This window comes from Columba livia, chromosome 24 (assembly GCF_036013475.1).
Source record: "Columba livia isolate bColLiv1 breed racing homer chromosome 24, bColLiv1.pat.W.v2, whole genome shotgun sequence".
NCBI lineage: Eukaryota > Metazoa > Chordata > Aves > Columbiformes > Columbidae > Columba > Columba livia.
The window spans coordinates 4,867,560-4,886,265 of record NC_088625.1 but is presented as its reverse complement, the minus strand read 5'-3'; the positions used below and the strand labels follow the sequence as shown (position 1 = coordinate 4,886,265).

The following is an 18,706-nucleotide window of genomic DNA, read 5'->3' as shown; positions in this document are numbered from 1 at the left end:
AGGGACCTCGCTGTGAATGAGGCAATGCCATAGGTCAGCCATGGCTTTTCATTCTGAAAGAAGGGCCAAGAAACAGAAGAAAAACATCTTTGTGGTCGTCCCTCCCTTCCTCTCTAACTATTCACCCTGGAGGACATTGTTAACATATAATAACTGGGCATGTCAGAATCAATTAGGCAACTCATAATAAAGCAGATGCTGCTATTGTGAAGACAATGCAGTGAAAGTATGGGTATAGGAAGACCCTCAGCGCAGTCCAGGCTAAGCAGATATGATGCTAATTGAATTCTTGCTGGCAATTTTTCACCCCTAAATGAACAAGAAAGAGAGGAATCCTGGAGTCTCATCTGTTTAGCTTGTGAACAGGAAAATGTTTTCAAGCCCAGTAAATGAGCAACCTAATCCACAGGGATGTTAGCGCGAGGGGTCTCTTAAAAAATATAAACGCCCAGACCCTTGATATGTTGAATATGAGTTGTGCCCTGTTCCCAGCAGTGATTGGGGTGTTGGTTATGTTATTTAATGCTGAGAAAAGCGAGTGTTTCTGCTTGTCCAGAGGTTGGAGATCCCACACAAGGCAGCGAGAGGACCTTTCACGCCTCCATCACACCAGCCTGCCGCTTGCACTGAGGCACTTCCAGAGCTCTAAGGAGGCTCTGACGGCACGGGTATTGCAAATATGAACAGAAGGAGGACCCCTGGATCTCCCTGCCAGTGTTTGGCCTCCCCCCAGCCCCAAAAGGAGAAACAAGACCTTTCCCTGGAGATTTAGATGCCAGTTTGCAAGTTTAGCATCACTAACCCAAAGGTGAGGACTCCCCGGTTTTTATAGGGACTGAAACCTAAATTCTGGGGTTAAACCTGCTGGTTATTATTTTTTGCCTAAGAGCCTTGCTTTTTATTACTACTGGCACAAAAGAAGTCATTTCCCCACCTCAGTTATCAAGGAATAATTAAGTCTCTTCTAGTAACCCTGTGCCGAGAAGGCCTTTTAAATTAAAATATTTTCCATTTGATTTTGTTAGCTGCTAAATGAAGATCAGCAAAAATAGGCTAATTACAGCTATCCTAATTAAGCCCCTACAATAACCCATAATTACACCCATATTTATCACCTTTGTGCTGGACACTTTAACCTGTTGTGGTTTGTAATTAGCGTGTCTGTGTCGGGGCTGTAACATCGTCTGCCCCTCGTCCTGCCAGAGTTTCGATTGAGAGCGTGGAAACCAATTCTGCCTGTGAAACTGTAAATGGGGTCATTCATGAGGCTTCCTTATTAGCGGCAAAGCCAGGTTAGAGAGCTGGGCTGGGTCTGAGCACGCTAGGTGACGTCAAGTGTGTTTGATTGAAGAGGAATTGTGGTATTAGTGCTCAAACAGGGAGAAGGGAGAGGGGCAGAGTTTGAGCTCAGATTAATACCTGCATTTTTGGCTGACCCACTCTCAGCCTTAGCAAGTCACTGCTATCATTTGGTGGGGGGGAAGGAAACAAAACCTACTTGTGCTTCAGTTTCCCCACTCACCCATGGTTTGGGGACGGGAGATGCGGTTGTACTTTCGCTGCTGGGCTGTTGTACGTGGGGAAGGTGGAAGATGCACAAGCTGCACACGCTCACAGTGCCGAATGGAATGAGAGCAGCGCCTTTAATGGACACACAAATGGATTCAGAGGGAAAAAGCCTCTTCTCCTGGCTGCGCCTTGTTCTCACCTCGATACAAGCTACAGGGTGCGGGTTTGGCACCCTGGGCTTGAGAAACAGCAGCTTTGCAGGCTCAGCTTAACAGGGGAGTTTAAAGCATCCCTCAGAGGCAGGACTGGTATTCCCGAAATTCAAACTACGCTGACTGCAAGAGGGAAAGATCTGTTTCCCTCTGGTGCTGAAGGACTCGCAAACCTGAACGAGCTGCTGGTTTATCTGGGGAAAAGCCCTGTTGCCAGCAGGTAACTGGAACCGCACAGCACAGCTCTGCAAGAAACCCAAGGGCTCCAAGGGTCCCATGATGTAAAACTGCAAAGCAGGGGTGGTTGTGGCTAAAATATCAGTATTCCACAGGCCCAGGACATGGGGCAGTGGGGTGACTTGCCTGTGAAACCAGCCAGCCCACAGGCACAAAAATGTTGTGTCTTTCTGGTTGGATAAACTCTCCCCTGATAGACTTTGGGAGCTAAAATACAATGAGGGGACACGTGTGTAGGTTGTGCACTGCAAAGTAATTCTGCCCGTCTCACCAGCTGACAATAAAGTGTTGGTCTGTATGCGCAGCGAGATAGCGAATGTGTTCAACTAACAAATTGTTGTCTTCTAATCGAAGTGCACTCATCTCAATTAAATTGGAGGAGGGGTGTCAGTCTTTGGAGGACACAGTTCCAGATGAGCCCCACGATCCAAGCCGCAAAGACTTCGGCAGCAACAATGCCACGATGTTTATTAGTTGTGAAGTTCACTGTAAGACACAAAATATGAAGCAAAACGAGGGGTGTGATCTTTGCGCTAAACAGCGCGGCCTGATGGAAATACTCAGAGGAAGGAGAGAAGAAATTTGTTAAATCATGTCATCTTACTGTTCTGAAATAAAGGGCGCCCAGCACTTATGAGGCCATTCAGAGCTGATTTATCGCTTGAGACCACAGAGACAAAATCAAGCCATTACAATCTTTTAAAAGCTTTCTTGCAACAAACTAAAAATATCCATTGCTGACAGATGCAAGCTGTCAATAAGGAATTTAAGAACTCAGTATGAGGAGTGGAAAGAGTGCAAAGTCTTGATAAACATCTCAAATTGGGTCTTACTCAGTGGGAAACAAGTAGTTTATAGTGGTAATTGTAAAGGGCATTTTACATTGAATCAATTAAATGAAAATCTTTTAAACCCTTTTTAAAAAGAGACCTTTTGAAGTTAACAGGTGATTTTAATTGGAACCATGGGACTTGCATCACGGGAGGTGGGGTGGGCTTTTTTGTTGAGATTTTTTTTGGCAGCATTCAATATAGGGGAAAATCGATACACTTCCATCAGCATTTGAGCTCCTAGAGTCTTGCAAGTTGAATAGTGAAACTAAGCAAGAATTACAGTTTGCTCTGGCTTTATGTGGCTTTTCCTAGCAATTAAATAGGGCTCCATCATAACTCCTTAATTGTGAAAGGCACAGGAGAATTTATCGAGACTGAGTTACCTTAGGATAATTCTTTTTAGTCAAAATCCTCTGCCATAAACTATTCTATAATACCATAGACTTCTAGAGATCACTTCCCTTTAGAGAAGATGTTAAACCTCCCAGATAACAGTATCAAAAGCAGTAATTGCACGTGAGGAGGATTTTGCTTTTAAATTCCTTTTCCTCTTCACAGCCATAAAGGATGCTCTGCTATATGATCAGCAGCACGCAATGCCTGCGATCCCATGGGACTAACACCACAAGCAAAAACCTTCCCTCCAAAGCAAGTGACACTCTCAGCAATTGCCTGTTTAGAACTGGTGGATTCATTGCTCTGCACTTCACCAAACCCGGGGGGGACAGCAGGGAAACCCAGGGGAAGGAATAACACACGGTCCCCAGGCAAAGACATGGAACTGGTTCCCTCGACGGAGCCGCGGGCACAGATATTAAGTGGGTTAAACTGTGGATCCTTTACTCCTCGCAAACCAACTTCAGTCTTTGAGTGTCATCTCCTCAGAGTCAGAGGGCAATGTCTAGGGTATCTGATCCCAACAGGGGTGGCTGAGATGCAGGTAACGGGGGTTTGCAGACCCATGGGGAGGAGAAAATGGGGGTGGCAGAAAAAGCTGCAAATGCATCTCACAACCTGCCTGTGGATCCTTCACAGCCAGCGCAATGAAAGCTCATCCCTCCAGCAAACACAACTAAGCCTTTGACGGCGCTCCCTTTTGCTGGCTTTAAACAGCCGCTGCCCGTGAATTTAAACTGTCTATTAGAGCAGAACCAGAGCTGGAGGCTGCTCGGTGCACAGCTCAAAGCTCCTCTGGCAGCCAAGGAAGGGGTTCAAGGAGGGACAACTCTGGGACCGAGCATCCCAGCATCTTGTCGTTCTACCCTCCCCTCCCTTCCCGAACTGCAGGGCTGAGAGAACAGGCCAGCAAGGCTGAAGACATCAGGCATTGCCACGAGTTTACTTGCTTTACAGAAGTGTTCAGATCATAGGAAACATGAATGCCCCCCCGCAAGTATCAAACCAGTCCATATCTCCTGCTTGCTCGGCCCCATGTTGCTGAAGCATCTTTCCCAGAAGCTGGCAGGCTTCAGAGACAGCTTTATCAGGCACTAGAGCACCCTGGCCGACTGTCAGGGGTGGTTTTGCACCCCCCCTGTCCTTCCCTGACCCTGCAGTGACTTTCTTGCACTCACACACATAGTATTCCCAAAGTGGTGGGGAACCAAGCGGCTCCACAAAGCTGCCAAATGCCAGCGGGGCGGGTGGGGAAACTGAGGCACAGCTGGTGAGTCACCGCAGGGAAGGGAGAAGGCAGCAATCCAGCCTCCGCGTCTTCGGCGTCGCTCCCGCCCTTCCTCGGTGGAATTGATGTGCTTCTGCCGTGCACTAAGTGATTAGTCCGTGGCTTCGCTGAGTGTAAAGTTATGGAGCGGGAGATCCAATCACAGGCACAACTCCGGTTGTGCTACAGGCCTATTTGAAAGGGTAAGTGTTCTGCATTTTTTTCCATGCCTGCAACAATCTAGACAAATAGGCTTTTAAATTAAGCAGTGATTTGGAATATAAGTGAGTGCATTTAAGCTGCTAAGAGATGGAAAGATCCTAATGGCTGAAATATTTGTCATATCACAAATAAACTGGCTGTATCGGGAGCTACTAATATAACTAATTTTTACCAAATCCTTCACTGCTCTGTGATAGAAAATGAGGTCAGCATGGGTTGAGGCAACATAAAATGAGCAGCTGCCAGAAGGCAGCACAGAATACTGATAAAGGACTCTGCAGAAACTGCATTGCCTGCCCACAGAAAAAAGGAATCAGTTTGTTCAAATTAAGATATAGCTTTTCCAGAGCATCCGGGGTTTTAATGAAAAGGTGCCAACAAATACAGTCTTTCAATGGATCCTGAATACAAATGCATACCAAGATACTTCCTCAAAGCCTCCCTATCCCCTACCCCATTTTCCACATTCTAATTGTGCAGTCTGTGTGACTTTTGAAAGGCACTGGGGTGTCAGACAGGGCAGGAGTGTGCCTGGGATTTCTACAGCTCCGCTGGTTCCTACAGGGCTTTCCAGCTACAGGAATCAAACCCTGACTTAATCTGCCACTCACAAGTAGGAGAAGTGAAATGAAGTTCAGAGGACTTCACAGAACCCCAGAATGTGAGGGGTTGAAGGGCCCTGGAAAGCTCATGCAGTGCAATCCCCCCATGGAGCAGGAACACCCAGATGAGGTTACACAGGAAGGTGTCCAGGCGGGTTGGAATGTCTGCACAGAAGGAGACTCCACAACCCCCCTGGGCAGCCTGGGCCAGGCTCTGCCACCCTCACTCTCAACAAGTTTCTTCTCCTCTTTCACTGGAACCTCCTGTGTTCCAGTTTGCACCCATTGCCCCTTGTCCTGTCACTGGTTGTCACCCACAAGAGCCTGGCTCCATCCTCCTGACACTCCCCCTTTCCATCTTGATCCCCAGGAATGAGTCCCCCCTCAGTCTCCTCTTGTCCAGCTCCAGAGCCCCAGCTCCCTCAGCCTTTCCTCACACGGGAGATGCTCCACTCCCTTCAGCATCTTTGTTGCCCTGGCCTTGGCCCGCTCCAACAGAAAAACAAGCCCAAAGCCTGGTGAGACCGTGCCAAGAACAGCTCTTGCACTTCTAGACGTCCAGGAACCAAGAGCAGCTCCCCAAAATCACCTCATGTGCCGTGCGGTGCCGTCACACCGGTACGAGATGCCCTAAGGTGCCGCTTGGAGCTGATGGTGACACACAGGCGCTCGGTGCCGGAGATGCAGCCACAGACTGTGTTTTGCCTGCCCTGCCTCCAGTGCTGCCTCAGACATTTGGGCCCAAGTGGGATGCAGCCACGCTCTGGCTGGAAGAGAAAAACTACATAACTGTTTTCATCCCTATTAACAAAAAATACCAAGAAAACGTTGGAAGGGGAATTTCCTCCCTATTCTACTGGTGTGAAGAGCCTCTCTGAACAAGGAGAGGATTTGAGTTGTAATAATTCGCCCTTTTCATCCTTAAACTCCAAATGAGTGAAAAAACAGCAAGTAAATCCACTAGTCAAATTGGAAACTGAGGCAAGAAACGTCTTCCAGAAGGGAAGAGACCGAGTGTTTTGCCCCCAGACAGGGCTGGCAGCATAAAGCAGATCTTCTGGCTTCTCTAACTTGCCTATCAGCAAGCCAGGAGTGACTCTATCATGGCAAAAACAGGTTAGAGAGGGCACCAGGGTGTCCAGTTATTATTTCCATGTTCTGTTAGCGCAGGTTCACATATAATCCCATCTCCCTGGGCCACATGAGAGGGATCGATCCGCAGAGAGCTCTGCAGCGGGAACCGCGACCGCTCGGGAGCACCGCAAAGTTAAAGAAAAATAAGATCACCATGGATTAGCAATAAAACTTAAAGCTCGCCACATTTCCCAAATGGAATGGTAGAAGGGTTCATATTTGATAACCATTAAATGGTTTAATGAAATAATTATAACCCAGACTCCTGAGCCCGGCCACAATCAATAACTATGAGCTCTAAGCAACAGCATGACCCAAGTTCTGCCATTTTCACAGCGCTCCCCAGCAGGCGGAGTGTGTGACTATAAATGCGACTGACAGTAAAGTTGCATTAAAACGTCCCCATCGAGGGCAATAATAGATTAAAGGCTACCGAGGCGCTGCAGTTGGCTGGTCAATACGCTTTATTTGCTGCATCACCCCCAATTTTGCCACCCTCCCGCATACTGTTAGTGGGAGTCGATTTGCTGTCAATGGCCAGCCCTGGCACAAGCTGCATTAATGCACGCTCACAAAAGCACTGCGCATGGCATTATCACTTCTCTCACTTTCAAATTACAGCCTAATGCTGTCTCCAGGCAGCTTGTGACACGTTAACACTATGTGCGATTTGTTGGTGTCGGGCTAAATATTTCATGCCTAAAGATTTCATGCGAGATTTGATGACAGAAATAAACTACCGCCCAGTGGGAAATCATTCCAAATAATAGAATTAGTCATGGTCGGAAAATTGATGGGAAAGGGATGATGATGCGGGATAGTGGGGGAAGAAGAGAAAAGCATGAGGGGAGAAGGAGGGCTGGGCAGAGATTACAAACTGGGCAATTGCGCCTTGCTCCCAAATACCAGGCTTAGGTGCTCCGTTGCTGCTTTGAAATGGCAAAGAATCCCACGTGATTAATAGCAAAGCTATTAATCCTGGCTTTTAATAGCAAAGCTATTAATCCTGGCTTTTTCAGGCCCCAGCACCTCCGCATTGACTGCCTGCTGCAGGAGCGCTCCCGGCTTTCAGCCGGAACAAAACAGCCACCGAGTCAATCGGGTGGTGACAAAACACACACTTGACCAGAGCGAGGAGACAAGTACTGAGGCTCCGCGCCGAGAAAGCTCCTGGTTTAGCTGCCTTTTGCCTTTCCAGCCCTTCTCTAATGGCAATTTCAATTCACAGCTGGGATTTGTGCCCTTTCCTTACAACCGGCTCTTGCCACCCACCTCTGAACACCCGGCTCCCGCTTCTCCTGAGCTGGATGTATCATTTTCTGATTTGTGTGTGAGTTCCTAAGGATTATTTGGAAGAGTTAACAGCACAGTTAGGGAATTAAGCTCAGGGAGTTCCCACTTCTCCAAGGTAGGAAAATCAAGCACAGCTTGTTTAATTAACCTTAAAGCTACTACAAATGATAAACCTGGCTTTCCTTGCAAAACACGAGTGTTTAACCCCAATAAACTGTCTTTCAATAACACTTTCTTCTCTAATAAACCGTGAAAGCTCCTTCAAATCTCCCTTTCTTTGCATTTTGCAGTATGTGTAGGGAATAGAGCCAGCCGGACCCCAGAGCACCCATGGGTTTCCCTCCCTCCATAGCAAAGCACTTCATGTTTGATACTGACGCTGTACAAGGAACCCAGAGCTTTTCTTCTCACCTCTGCTCCCTGCCTCTCACATACATGAGAACACAGATAGAGCCGCTAATACCCCAAAGCAGGAGCTTTTACAGGGGTAAGGCAGTAACATATGCCTTGCCTGCTCCACAAAACAGCCACACCACTCTGAGCACACACCCCAAAACACTTCAAAAAGGAGCAAATACATAATTCACCTTGGTGTAGACCCCCAAAAGCAGCCGGCAGTGTCCAAGCAGATCTCTGCGCTTGTAAAACAAACCCTGAAGCCAAATCCTGCCCTGTGAACAGGCTGTTGGTGTCACCTGCAAAGGAACCGAGGGTTCCTCTCACAGAGCCTAATTCAGCCTCTTCTAGTGAAACATTAAGTGAAAATCCTCCCTTAAGCCTATGCACTAAGATATTGTTCATATTTTCCTCTAAGACAGGCAGCACCGCTCACTGATAGATCTTAATGTAGCTGGACTTTACACCCTGGACTATTCTTTAGTCTCTGAAGTGTTTGGGAGCAGCTACAAGATGTTGCCCCAGATATCAACATTTCAGACCCCAATGCACTTCAGTGTGAAATCACACCAAGGAGCAGCATCCTGGCACACCCTGAGGAACCTGACAGTGACACAGACGTGTGTCCCGGTACACCCTGAGGAACCTGAGAGTGACACAGGCGTGTGTCCCGGTACACCCTGAGGAACCTGACAGTGACACAGACGTGTGTCCCGGTACACCCTGAGGAACCTGACAGTGACACAGACGTGTGTCCCGGTACACCCTGAGGAACCTGAGAGTGACACAGGCGTGTGTCCCGGTACACCCTGAGGAACCTGAGAGTGACACAGACGTGTGTCCCGGTACACCCTGAGGAACCTGAGAGTGACACAGACGTGTGTCCCGGTACACCCTGAGGAACCTGAGAGTGACACAGGTGTGTGTCCCGGTACACCCTGAGGAACCTGAGAGTGACACAGACGTGTGTCCCGGTACACCCTGAGGAACCTGAGAGTGACACAGGCGTGTGTCCCGGTACACCCTGAGGAACCTGAGAGTGACACAGACGTGTGTCCCGGTACACCCTGAGGAACCTGAGAGTGACACAGGCGTGTGTCCCGGTACACCCTGAGGAACCTGAGAGTGACACAGGCGTGTGTCCCGGTACACCTGAGGAACCTGAGAGTGACACAGGTGTGTGTCCCGGTACACCTGAGGAACCTGAGAGTGACACAGGTGTGTGTCCCGGTACACCCTGAGGAACCTGAGAGTGACACAGGCGTGTGTCCCGGTACACCCTGAGGAACCTGAGAGTGACACAGGTGTGTGTCCCGGCACACCCTGAGGAACCTGAGAGTGACACAGACGTGTGTCCCGGTACACCCTGAGGAACCTGAGAGTGACACAGGCGTGTGTCCCGGTACACCCTGAGGAACCTGAGAGTGACACAGGCGTGTGTCCCGGTACACCCTGAGGAACCTGAGAGTGACACAGGTGTGTGTCCCGGTACACCTGAGGAACCTGAGAGTGACACAGGTGTGTGTCCCGGTACACCTGAGGAACCTGAGAGTGACACAGGCGTGTGTCCTGGTACACCCTGAGGAACCTGAGAGTGACACAGGCGTGTGTCCCGGTACACCCTGAGGAACCTGAGAGTGACACAGGTGTGTGTCCCGGTACACCTGAGGAACCTGAGAGTGACACACGCGAGTGTCCCGGTACACCCTGAGGAACCTGAGAGTGACACAGGCGTGTGTCCTGGTACACCCTGAGGAACCTGAGAGTGACACAGGCGTGTGTCCCGGTACACCCTGAGGAACCTGAGAGTGACACAGGTGTGTGTCCCGGTACACCTGAGGAACCTGAGAGTGACACACGCGAGTGTCCCGGTACACCCTGAGGAACCTGAGAGTGACACAGGCGTGTGTCCCGGTACACCCTGAGGAACCTGAGAGTGACACAGACGTGTGTCCCGGTACACCTGAGGAACCTGAGAGTGACACAGACGTGTGTCCCGGTACACCCTGAGGAACCTGAGAGTGACACAGACGTGTGTCCCGGTACACCCTGAGGAACCTGAGAGTGACACAGGTGTGTGTCCCGGTACACCCTGAGGAACCTGAGAGTGACACAGGTGTGTGTCCCGGTACACCCTGAGGAACCTGAGAGTGACACAGGTGTGTGTCCCGGTACACCTGAGGAACCTGAGAGTGACACAGACGTGTGTCCCGGTACACCTGAGGAACCTGAGAGTGACACAGACGTGTGTCCTGGTACACCCTGAGGAACCTGACAGTGACACAGGCGTGTGTCCTGGTACACCCTGAGGAACCTGACAGTGTCACAGGTGTGTGTCCTCAGCAGCAGGCTCAGCGGGGCAGCCGTGCGGGAGCCAGGCAATTACCCACCCGGGACGAACCAAAAAGCACTCACAATAGAGAAATATAATAATGAATTAAAGCTTTTTAGCAAAGTAAAATACGAAATGAATGCAAGTTTTTCAACAAAACAAAAGGAAAAAGGTTGAATTGAAGAATTATTGAATTAGCCACACAATCACCTAAAGCCAGTTTCCCTGTCTTGCACGCAGCTCTGGAGGCTTCTTTGGTGTCATAAATGGAAAAACTCACAAATTTGATGCTGTTTTTGTTAATTTACTTCACTAAAACTCCCTACGGCCTCGTGCAAGCACCGGGGTGACTGTGACCCCCATAGCCCCTTCTCAATGGCCTGGCCCTTGCTCTGTACCGGTGTTTCTTCATAATTTACACTGTGAAAACTCAGTCCTGGGCCTGAACACACTGGAGATTTCCAATCACAGCTCTGAGAGCCCCAGCAACGCCCTCCTGTACAAACTGCGCCGCCTGAAGCCGCTGTATCCAAAATACCACTTATTAAAAGCCATTTTCATTTAGTGCCACCCACGGCAATAAAGGAATGACACGTTATTAATGGGAGATGTGGCAAAGGGCGAAATTAAACGCCATAAACAATTTTGGGGGGATTTAATTCAAAAGTGGGGTGGGCAACCAGAAGCAAAGTTCCCCTGTGTCGTTCCACGGGCTCTGGGGCCATCGTGTGGCCAAAACGAGTAGGGGCGCTGAATGCAAAACTGGGGGGGGCAAATTAAATAATAATAATAAAATAAAGCCTGAGTGCCATTCCAGGGACCCTGTTCTCCTGTGTCAGAGTCCGGAATTGCAGGCGGCCCCTCGGGATGCCCCGAATCTCACTTAAAATGTGTTTAAAACGGTGGGGTGTAATACAATCTGAGAGCTTGGTGCCATTGAATGTCACCTACAGCAATTGAACACTGTGAATGGGCGATGCGGCTGAGGACGAGATTAAACGCCATAAACCTTTTGGTGGGGATTGAGTACAGAAATTGGGGGGCGAATTAAAAAGATACAACCAAAAATCAGAGATATGAACAGACACACACAATGTTCCCCTGTTATTCCACTGTCTCTGGTGCCATCGTGTGGCCAGAGTCTGGAATTGCAGGCGAACGCCCCAAAATCTCAGTTAAAATGCATTTAAACGCTGCAGTGTCACATAAATATGAAGCTTGGTGCTTCACACACACACACACAATTTTGTGAGAAAGTTATAATTGCTGTTTGGTTATTATTAGGAAGTTATAATATCTTGCTGGCAACACACAGGACACTGCCCTGAGCCGGCACAGACACCGCGGGGTCACAAAGGGCCATTCCTGCCCATCTAGGTCACTGTCCCACACTCAGGTCACCTGCTGTGTGGGGCTGGATGGGGATACAGGGACAGTTCCTCACAGGGGCTGGTCCAGGGGGCGTGTGAGCAGAACAGAGATAACGCAGGGATGTGTCAGTTATTGCTCCACGGTGCTTGCACAGTGTCGAGAGCAGCACAGAGAAGATGCAAATTAACCTTAAACCAGTTTTGCTCTTTTGCACACAACTCCGGAGCTTCTGCATTGTCACGAATGTGAATACTCACAATTGACACTGTTTTCATTCCATTACTTCACTAAAACTGCCTGTGGCCTTGTGCAAGTGCTGGTGTGTGACCCCACAGCAGCCCCTTCTCTCCCCCTTTCAGCCTCACACCCCCATGGCCTGACCCGTGGCCTGCAATGGGGCTTTTCTTGCAATTTACAATGTAAAACCCCATTAATTAACCTGACAAGGCTGGAAAACTCAAATCACGGCTCTGACAGCCCCTGCAATGCCCCCCTGTACAAACTGTGCTGCCTTAAGCCTCTGCTTCTAAAATACCACCTTCCAAACCCATTTTCATTTAGTGTCACTGACGGCCAGAAAGGAACTATACATTATTAATGGGAGATGTGGCTAAGGATGACATTATATGGCATAAACAATTATTTGGGGATTTAATTCAAAAGTGGGGAGAGAAACACAAAGCAAAGTTCCCCCTGTGCCATTTCATGGTCTGTGCTGCCCTCCTGTGGACAAAGTCCGGAATGGCAGGCGGCCCCTCGGGATGACCCCAATCTCACGTTGGTCACTAAAACCTTGAGCTTCTCATTTTCTTCCTGTTCTCTTCATGAAGTTTAAACAATGTCAGAATCAAGACATCAGTGGCACAGGCCACCTCCTCTTTACCACCCCGCTCACCCCAAAACTGACCCACAATACCTGTATGTGAACTGGAGGGCTTTGCTGTGATGAATTGCAAAGTTTAAAGACTCCCTGTTGGTGTTTCAGCAGCCAAAACGCAGGGAACCGGCACTTCAGAGGCAGCAAAATGAGCGACAAACTGTCAGAGAATTGGTTTTTCTCTTTGGTTAAGCACTGCTGTTAAAATAAAGTTAAAAAACCTCTCGAGTCTTCTCCAACATTGAGGAAGAAGAGACTCTGTGAAGACAGAACAGTGTTGTAACACGTGAAACACTTAGATAAATTATCAGTACTGAATTGTGGCTTATTCTGACTAATCCATCTCCAAACAATAAGCAATAGAGTCACAACTTAATGAAAATTGCTACTCTGTTGTGGCAGGTTTCACTCAGTAGCACTGCTGGTGTGTCTAACACCTCATGTATACACAAATATTTCATAAAATACTATATATAAGCAAAATATTCTTGTGGAGGGTGGTAGCCAACGCCTGCTGTGTACCCAGCAATTACTTTTTTAAATTGAAGAACCACTTGTCAACTTACCTGCCCCAAAGCAGAGGATCCTTGAGCCAATTAAAACACTCCAAGGCTTCAAGCAGTTGATTGTCCATTTTTTCAAACACTTGGTATTTTTGTGATTGAAACGTATTCTGTTGATTTATGTTAACTAGCTCCAAAAATTATTCTAGAGTGCGTAGCTCTATGATCTTGGACTGAAAGCAAAGCTCAACCTATGTTAATGTGCTCCTAACAGCCTTGACCTCCAAAACAAGGTTTAACACACCTATTATCTTAAGTTTATTACTTTATGGGAAGCAGTTTTATAACCAGAAATGGCCTGTGAGGCTCCTATACCTGGAGCCTGTGTTAGTGCATGTGGCTAGGATATATCTCCACTAGGATATAATCTTTGCTTACCAGATTTTCACTTTATTTTTCACACTGTTCAGTACATATAAAGAAGTGAACACAAACATTATGATGCCCATTAAATAGTTTTTATTCCTTAGGACATGAATTGCATTTCCACTTTTTTACAGTACTGTAAAGTGCAATGGTATTCATCTCCCCTCCTGTGCACATGGTTCAAGTATTTAAAATGCCCAGAAAATGTTTTGTTTTCTTTTATTTATCCTTACAGCAGCTCAGTTATGGAGTTTTAATCTGGCAGAATATACCCAGATGTGCCTACAGGTTTGGGTCCTTCAATCTAACCCCCACCTAGGGGTCCTCCAACACCAACTGCTAGTGGAATGCGCTGCCCCCAGCTTTAATCCACCTCCTCGATGGTTGGTCCAGAAGAAGCGCCACCAGAGGGAGGAGCTCCACCACCAGGGAAGCCGCCGGGCATCCCGCCGGGCATCCCACCAGGCATCCCTCCGGCGCTCTGGTACAGCTTGGTGATGATGGGGTTGCACACCTTCTCCAGCTCCTTCTGCTGGTGCTCAAACTCCTCCTTTTCAGCCGTCTGAAACACAGAAAAAACAACATCTTGGTATCTGCTGCGGATACAACCCAAAGTTAACTTACAGAGTCTAGGCTTAGTGTTAAGATCTGGTTTTACAGCAGCTCAGAGTTTTTATCTAGCACAATATACCAAGATGTGCCTACAGGCTTGGGTCCTTCAATTTAAGCCCCACCAACCTTCTGATTTAGGACTCCAGATCACTCTTTGAGCATACACTGCTCCTGGAGGAACAAAGGCCTCATTTAAGCTAAGATCATACTTGCAAGCTAGCCTGCTTCAGTTAGGAAGCATCAAAACGCTATACGCTTGCAAGCTGTGGTCGCTCAGACATCCAAGGAAGGTACTTGGACCAACACAAGTCTTTCGACTTCTGGTGGAAACTACGAATGGCTTTGGAAACACTTTCATCACAGCAACCAGTTCTCCTCCATCCTCTTGAGTTTTCCTTGTAGCTCAGACACTAGAAGGAAACACCAACCAAACATTAACATTGACGTACCTGATTTTTGTCCAGCCAGTTGATGATTTCATTGCATTTGTCCAGGATTTTCTGCTTGTCCTCATCAGAGATCTTGCCCTGGAGCTTCTCATCTTCAACAGTAGCTTTCATGTTGAATGCGTAAGACTCCAGGGAGTTCTTAGAAGACACTTTATCACGCTGCTTCTCATCTTCTGCTTTGTATTTCTCTGCTTCCTGAACCATCCGCTCAATGTCTTCCTTGCTCAGCCGGCCTGCAGGAAACAGCAGCATTTCACGTCACTCTTGTTTCTCATCATTTTTAGTGGAGAATCAATTACGACCTCCCACATTTGCTCAGGTAACCAGTCTCCCACCCACCCTCAAAACCATGGGATCCTTACCCTTGTCGTTTGTAATTGTGATCTTGTTCTCCTTGCCAGTGCTCTTATCCACAGCAGACACATTGAGGATGCCGTTGGCATCGATATCGAAGGTTACTTCAATCTGAGGTACACCTCTGGGCGCAGGGGGAATACCGGTCAGCTCAAACTTGCCCAGCAAGTTGTTGTCCTTAGTCATAGCACGTTCTCCTTCATACACCTGGAAAGAAAAAACAGCTAATTAAATAATAAGTCTGACCACACACTATTAAATTATAATGTGTTGTTCTGAAGTGACATGGTCGCTCAGACATCCAAGGAAGGTACTTGGACCAACACAAGTCTTTCGACTTCTGGTGGAAACTACGAATGGCTTTGGAAACACTTTCATCACAGCAACCAGGCATTTACAAGCACCATCTCTGACCTAAGAGATTCATTTCAACTATCGCTGGAAGTGTTGACAAGGTCATATGATTATGTGAGTGCATTATCAGTTCACCCCAGTGCTGCCCACTCACCTGGATCAGCACACCAGGCTGGTTGTCCGAGTATGTGGTGAATGTCTGGGTCTGCTTGGTGGGGATGGTGGTGTTCCGCTTGATCAGGACTGTCATGACGCCTCCAGCAGTCTCAATACCAAGAGACAGGGGAGTCACATCCAACAGCAGCAGATCCTGCACGTTTTCAGACTTGTCTCCAGACAGAATAGCAGCCTGAACAGCTGGAGGAAGAGAAAAACACATTAAAATCCCTGCAACAAATACACAGCACACTACAGTGAAACTGATGCTCGCTCAGACATCCAAGGAAGGTTTTGGCCATCATCAGTAACTTCTGGTGGAAACTACGAATGGCTTTGGAACCTGATTCATCATTGCAAGGCAGAGTAAAGTGTGTACAGCTTGGAAAAGCTTTAGTGATTCAGGCAGAAGATGCAGGGCCTGCCTACACCAGTACTGCTGAAACTTCAGCCCTAACATGTAGTGATGTGAATTTTTTGTCCTTACCTGCACCATAAGCCACAGCTTCATCAGGATTAATGCTCTTGTTCAGCTCTTTGCCATTGAAGAAATCCTGCAGAAGCTTCTGGATCTTTGGGATACGAGTAGACCCACCAACCAGCACAATGTCGTGGATCTGCGACTTGTCAAGCTTGGCATCCCGCAGGGCCTTCTCCACGGGGTCCAGGGTGCCGCGGAACAGGTCGGCGTTCAGCTCTTCAAAGCGAGCTCTGGTAATGGAGGTGTAGAAGTCGATCCCCTCATAGAGAGAATCAATTTCAATGCTGGCCTGCGTGCTGGAGGACAGAGTGCGCTTGGCACGCTCGCAGGCAGTGCGGAGGCGACGAACGGCTCTCTTGTTCTCAGTGATGTCTTTCTTGTGCTTGCGCTTGAATTCAGCGATGAAGTGGTTGACCATGCGGTTGTCGAAGTCTTCTCCACCCAAGTGAGTGTCACCTGCAGTGGATTTCACCTCAAAGATGCCATCTTCAATTGTCAGAATAGACACATCAAAGGTGCCACCTCCAAGGTCAAAAATAAGAACGTTCCTTTCAGCACCGACCTGGAAGAACAGATCAATTTTCACAATGCAATTCGTTTTCTACTGCTAGTTCAGCAGGTTGACTGGTTGGACACCAGACACAGTCGCCACTCCATAGCATACCTTTTTGTCCAGACCATAGGCAATCGCAGCAGCTGTTGGCTCGTTGATAATTCGCAGAACATTGAGCCCAGCAATGGTTCCAGCATCTTTTGTAGCCTGACGCTGAGAGTCATTGAAATAGGCTGGTACAGTCACTACAGCATTAGTAACAGTCTACAAAGAAAAAAGCAAGCAAAACGGTGAGTTATGTATGTTACGTACTCACACACAAAGAAGTTATTCTTTGTATTTGACTGAAATCCTAAACCTCACCTTCCCGAGGTACGCTTCTGCAATTTCCTTCATTTTGGTTAAAACCATGGAAGAAATTTCTTCTGGGTAGAAGCTCTTTGTCTCGCCTTTGTACTCCACCTGGACCTTCGGTCTGCCAGCATCGTTCACCACGGTGAAAGGCCAGTGCTTCATGTCAGACTGGACAACAGAATCATCAAACCTACGCCCGATCAACCGTTTTGCATCTGGAAAACAACAGTTGGCCACATCACGTATGTTTCTTCATAATAAGGAACATGATGTTGTTCCTAAAAAGCAATAACATGCAACTACCACTACCTCTTCAAGATCTTGCTGCATAGTGATGATTTTTTCTCTCAGATATGCACAAACAGACCAGAATCGCCTCGCAGCCACCACAGCAACACTACAGCCGCTGTACCATAAACCACAGTAAATCTAGGACTAAGTCCAAGACACTTAGTCAAGGCCACTTAACACTAAATGCCAAGAACCTGCAGCAAGACAGGTCTGTACCTGTAGGTCATATAATTCCCCAGTATGTAATAACATCTTAACTACTAGTAACGCACTTGCATTATTTAGATTAATAACAAATTACGAGGTTTTAATTTCAAAGAAAAAGCTTTAATTGTGCTATTGGCCACTTATTCTTATAAGCAAGGAACGCTACCACTACCATGCTAGTTCTCTGTATGTTAAGTACACCGATCTTGCATTCTTACCGAAAACTGTATTGGTTGGATTCATGGCCACTTGGTTCTTAGCAGCATCACCGATCAATCTCTCTGTGTCCGTGAAGGCGACGTAGCTGGGGGTGGTCCGGTTGCCCTGGTCATTGGCAATGATTTCCACCTTCCCGTGCTGGAACACGCCGACACAGGAATAGGTGGTGCCGAGATCAATTCCGACAGCTGGTCCCTTCGACATCTTGTCTGAGGAAAGAAAAAAATAAACGTGTGTGAAATAAAAAGTTAAGATGTGTGATTGGTTTACAATCAACTGCTCTTTAGATCAATGGGTTTAAAGCCACCACGTGGCATCCAACGGGACCGATAACGTGACACGTCACGTGGCCCGCGGCCCCGCCCCCCCCCCCCCCCAAGCTCCGCCCCGCCCGCACCACATGACAGGCGGACAAACGGCCGCCGGGACATGGAGTCCATGTGTCCTGGCACGGCCCCAGCCCCGCTGCGACACTGGCCCCCCCGCACCCGCCGAGCCGCAGCGGCCCCGGCCGGCCCCCGCTGCTCCCCCGCCTTTAAACTACAAGCCCCAGCGCGCCCGGGCTCCCCACGGACACGGCTCCACCTCCCACGCACCCCCACCCCCCCCCCCACCCCGGGCGTGCCCGGCGCGGGGGGGACACGGGAGCTCGGCCTCCTGCCTCCCCCCACCCTTTCAGGAGCACAAGGGAACGAAAAAACAAAACGCCGTTAGATCTGACTTAAGCGAAAAAGCAGCAGAATCAGCACAGGGAAAGGGAAAAGCCCAAAAGCACTCCCACCCCCCATCCTGCCCGACTCCCCGCAATGCGGCAGCCCACCCCCGCCCCCCCCGGATGGCCACCCCGTCCCCAGGCCCGTTACCTGGGCGGCGCGACAAGCCGGGACGTGCACACGGGAAACAGCTCCGCAACAGCTACTGCTCAATGAGACCGCTCCGCGCCTGCCCCGCAGCCTTTATATAGCCTCTCAGAACCTTCCAGAAGGGCCCGCCCCCTCCCGCCGCTCTAGCCAATCCGCTCGCGCGCTCCGCCGCCCTTCCAGCCAATGGGCGCCGGCCGGAAGCC

The 18,706-nt window shown here is 48.7% G+C and overlaps 1 protein-coding gene and 3 non-coding genes across 4 annotated transcripts; all 4 read right to left on the bottom strand.

The window, feature by feature from the left end:
- Positions 1-13,686: 13,686 nt before the first annotated feature.
- Positions 13,687-18,703, bottom strand: HSPA8 (heat shock protein family A (Hsp70) member 8). The gene is made up of 9 exons (XM_065040547.1): positions 18,504-18,703; positions 17,640-17,849; positions 16,933-17,138; positions 16,681-16,833; positions 16,023-16,578; positions 15,534-15,736; positions 15,034-15,232; positions 14,672-14,904; positions 13,687-14,172 (listed from the first exon to the last, which is right to left on the bottom strand). Exons 2-9 carry the CDS (start codon positions 17,842-17,844, stop codon positions 13,975-13,977), a joined length of 1,953 nt encoding a protein of 650 aa, XP_064896619.1. The 5' UTR covers positions 17,845-17,849; positions 18,504-18,703; the 3' UTR covers positions 13,687-13,974.
- On the bottom strand, positions 14,492-14,588 carry LOC135576309 (small nucleolar RNA SNORD14). Its single transcript, XR_010467967.1, has one exon. It is a non-coding gene; the product is annotated as a small nucleolar RNA SNORD14 (small nucleolar RNA).
- On the bottom strand, positions 15,315-15,411 carry LOC135576308 (small nucleolar RNA SNORD14). Its single transcript, XR_010467966.1, has one exon. It is a non-coding gene; the product is annotated as a small nucleolar RNA SNORD14 (small nucleolar RNA).
- Positions 15,806-15,895, bottom strand: LOC135576310 (small nucleolar RNA SNORD14). The gene has a single exon (XR_010467968.1). It is a non-coding gene; the product is annotated as a small nucleolar RNA SNORD14 (small nucleolar RNA).
- Positions 18,704-18,706: the final 3 nt, after the last annotated feature.

Coding starts and splice junctions, on each gene's coding strand:
- HSPA8 (XM_065040547.1), bottom strand. CDS start 17,844: ATGTCGAAGGGACCAGCTGTCGGAATTGATCTCGGCACCACCTATTCC. Junction 15,233..15,533: donor AGCCTGGTGTGCTGATCCAG/GTGAGTGGGCAG, acceptor TTTTCTTTCCAG/GTGTATGAAGGAGAACGTGC. Junction 14,905..15,033: donor CACAATTACAAACGACAAGG/GTAAGGATCCCA, acceptor TGTTTCCTGCAG/GCCGGCTGAGCAAGGAAGAC.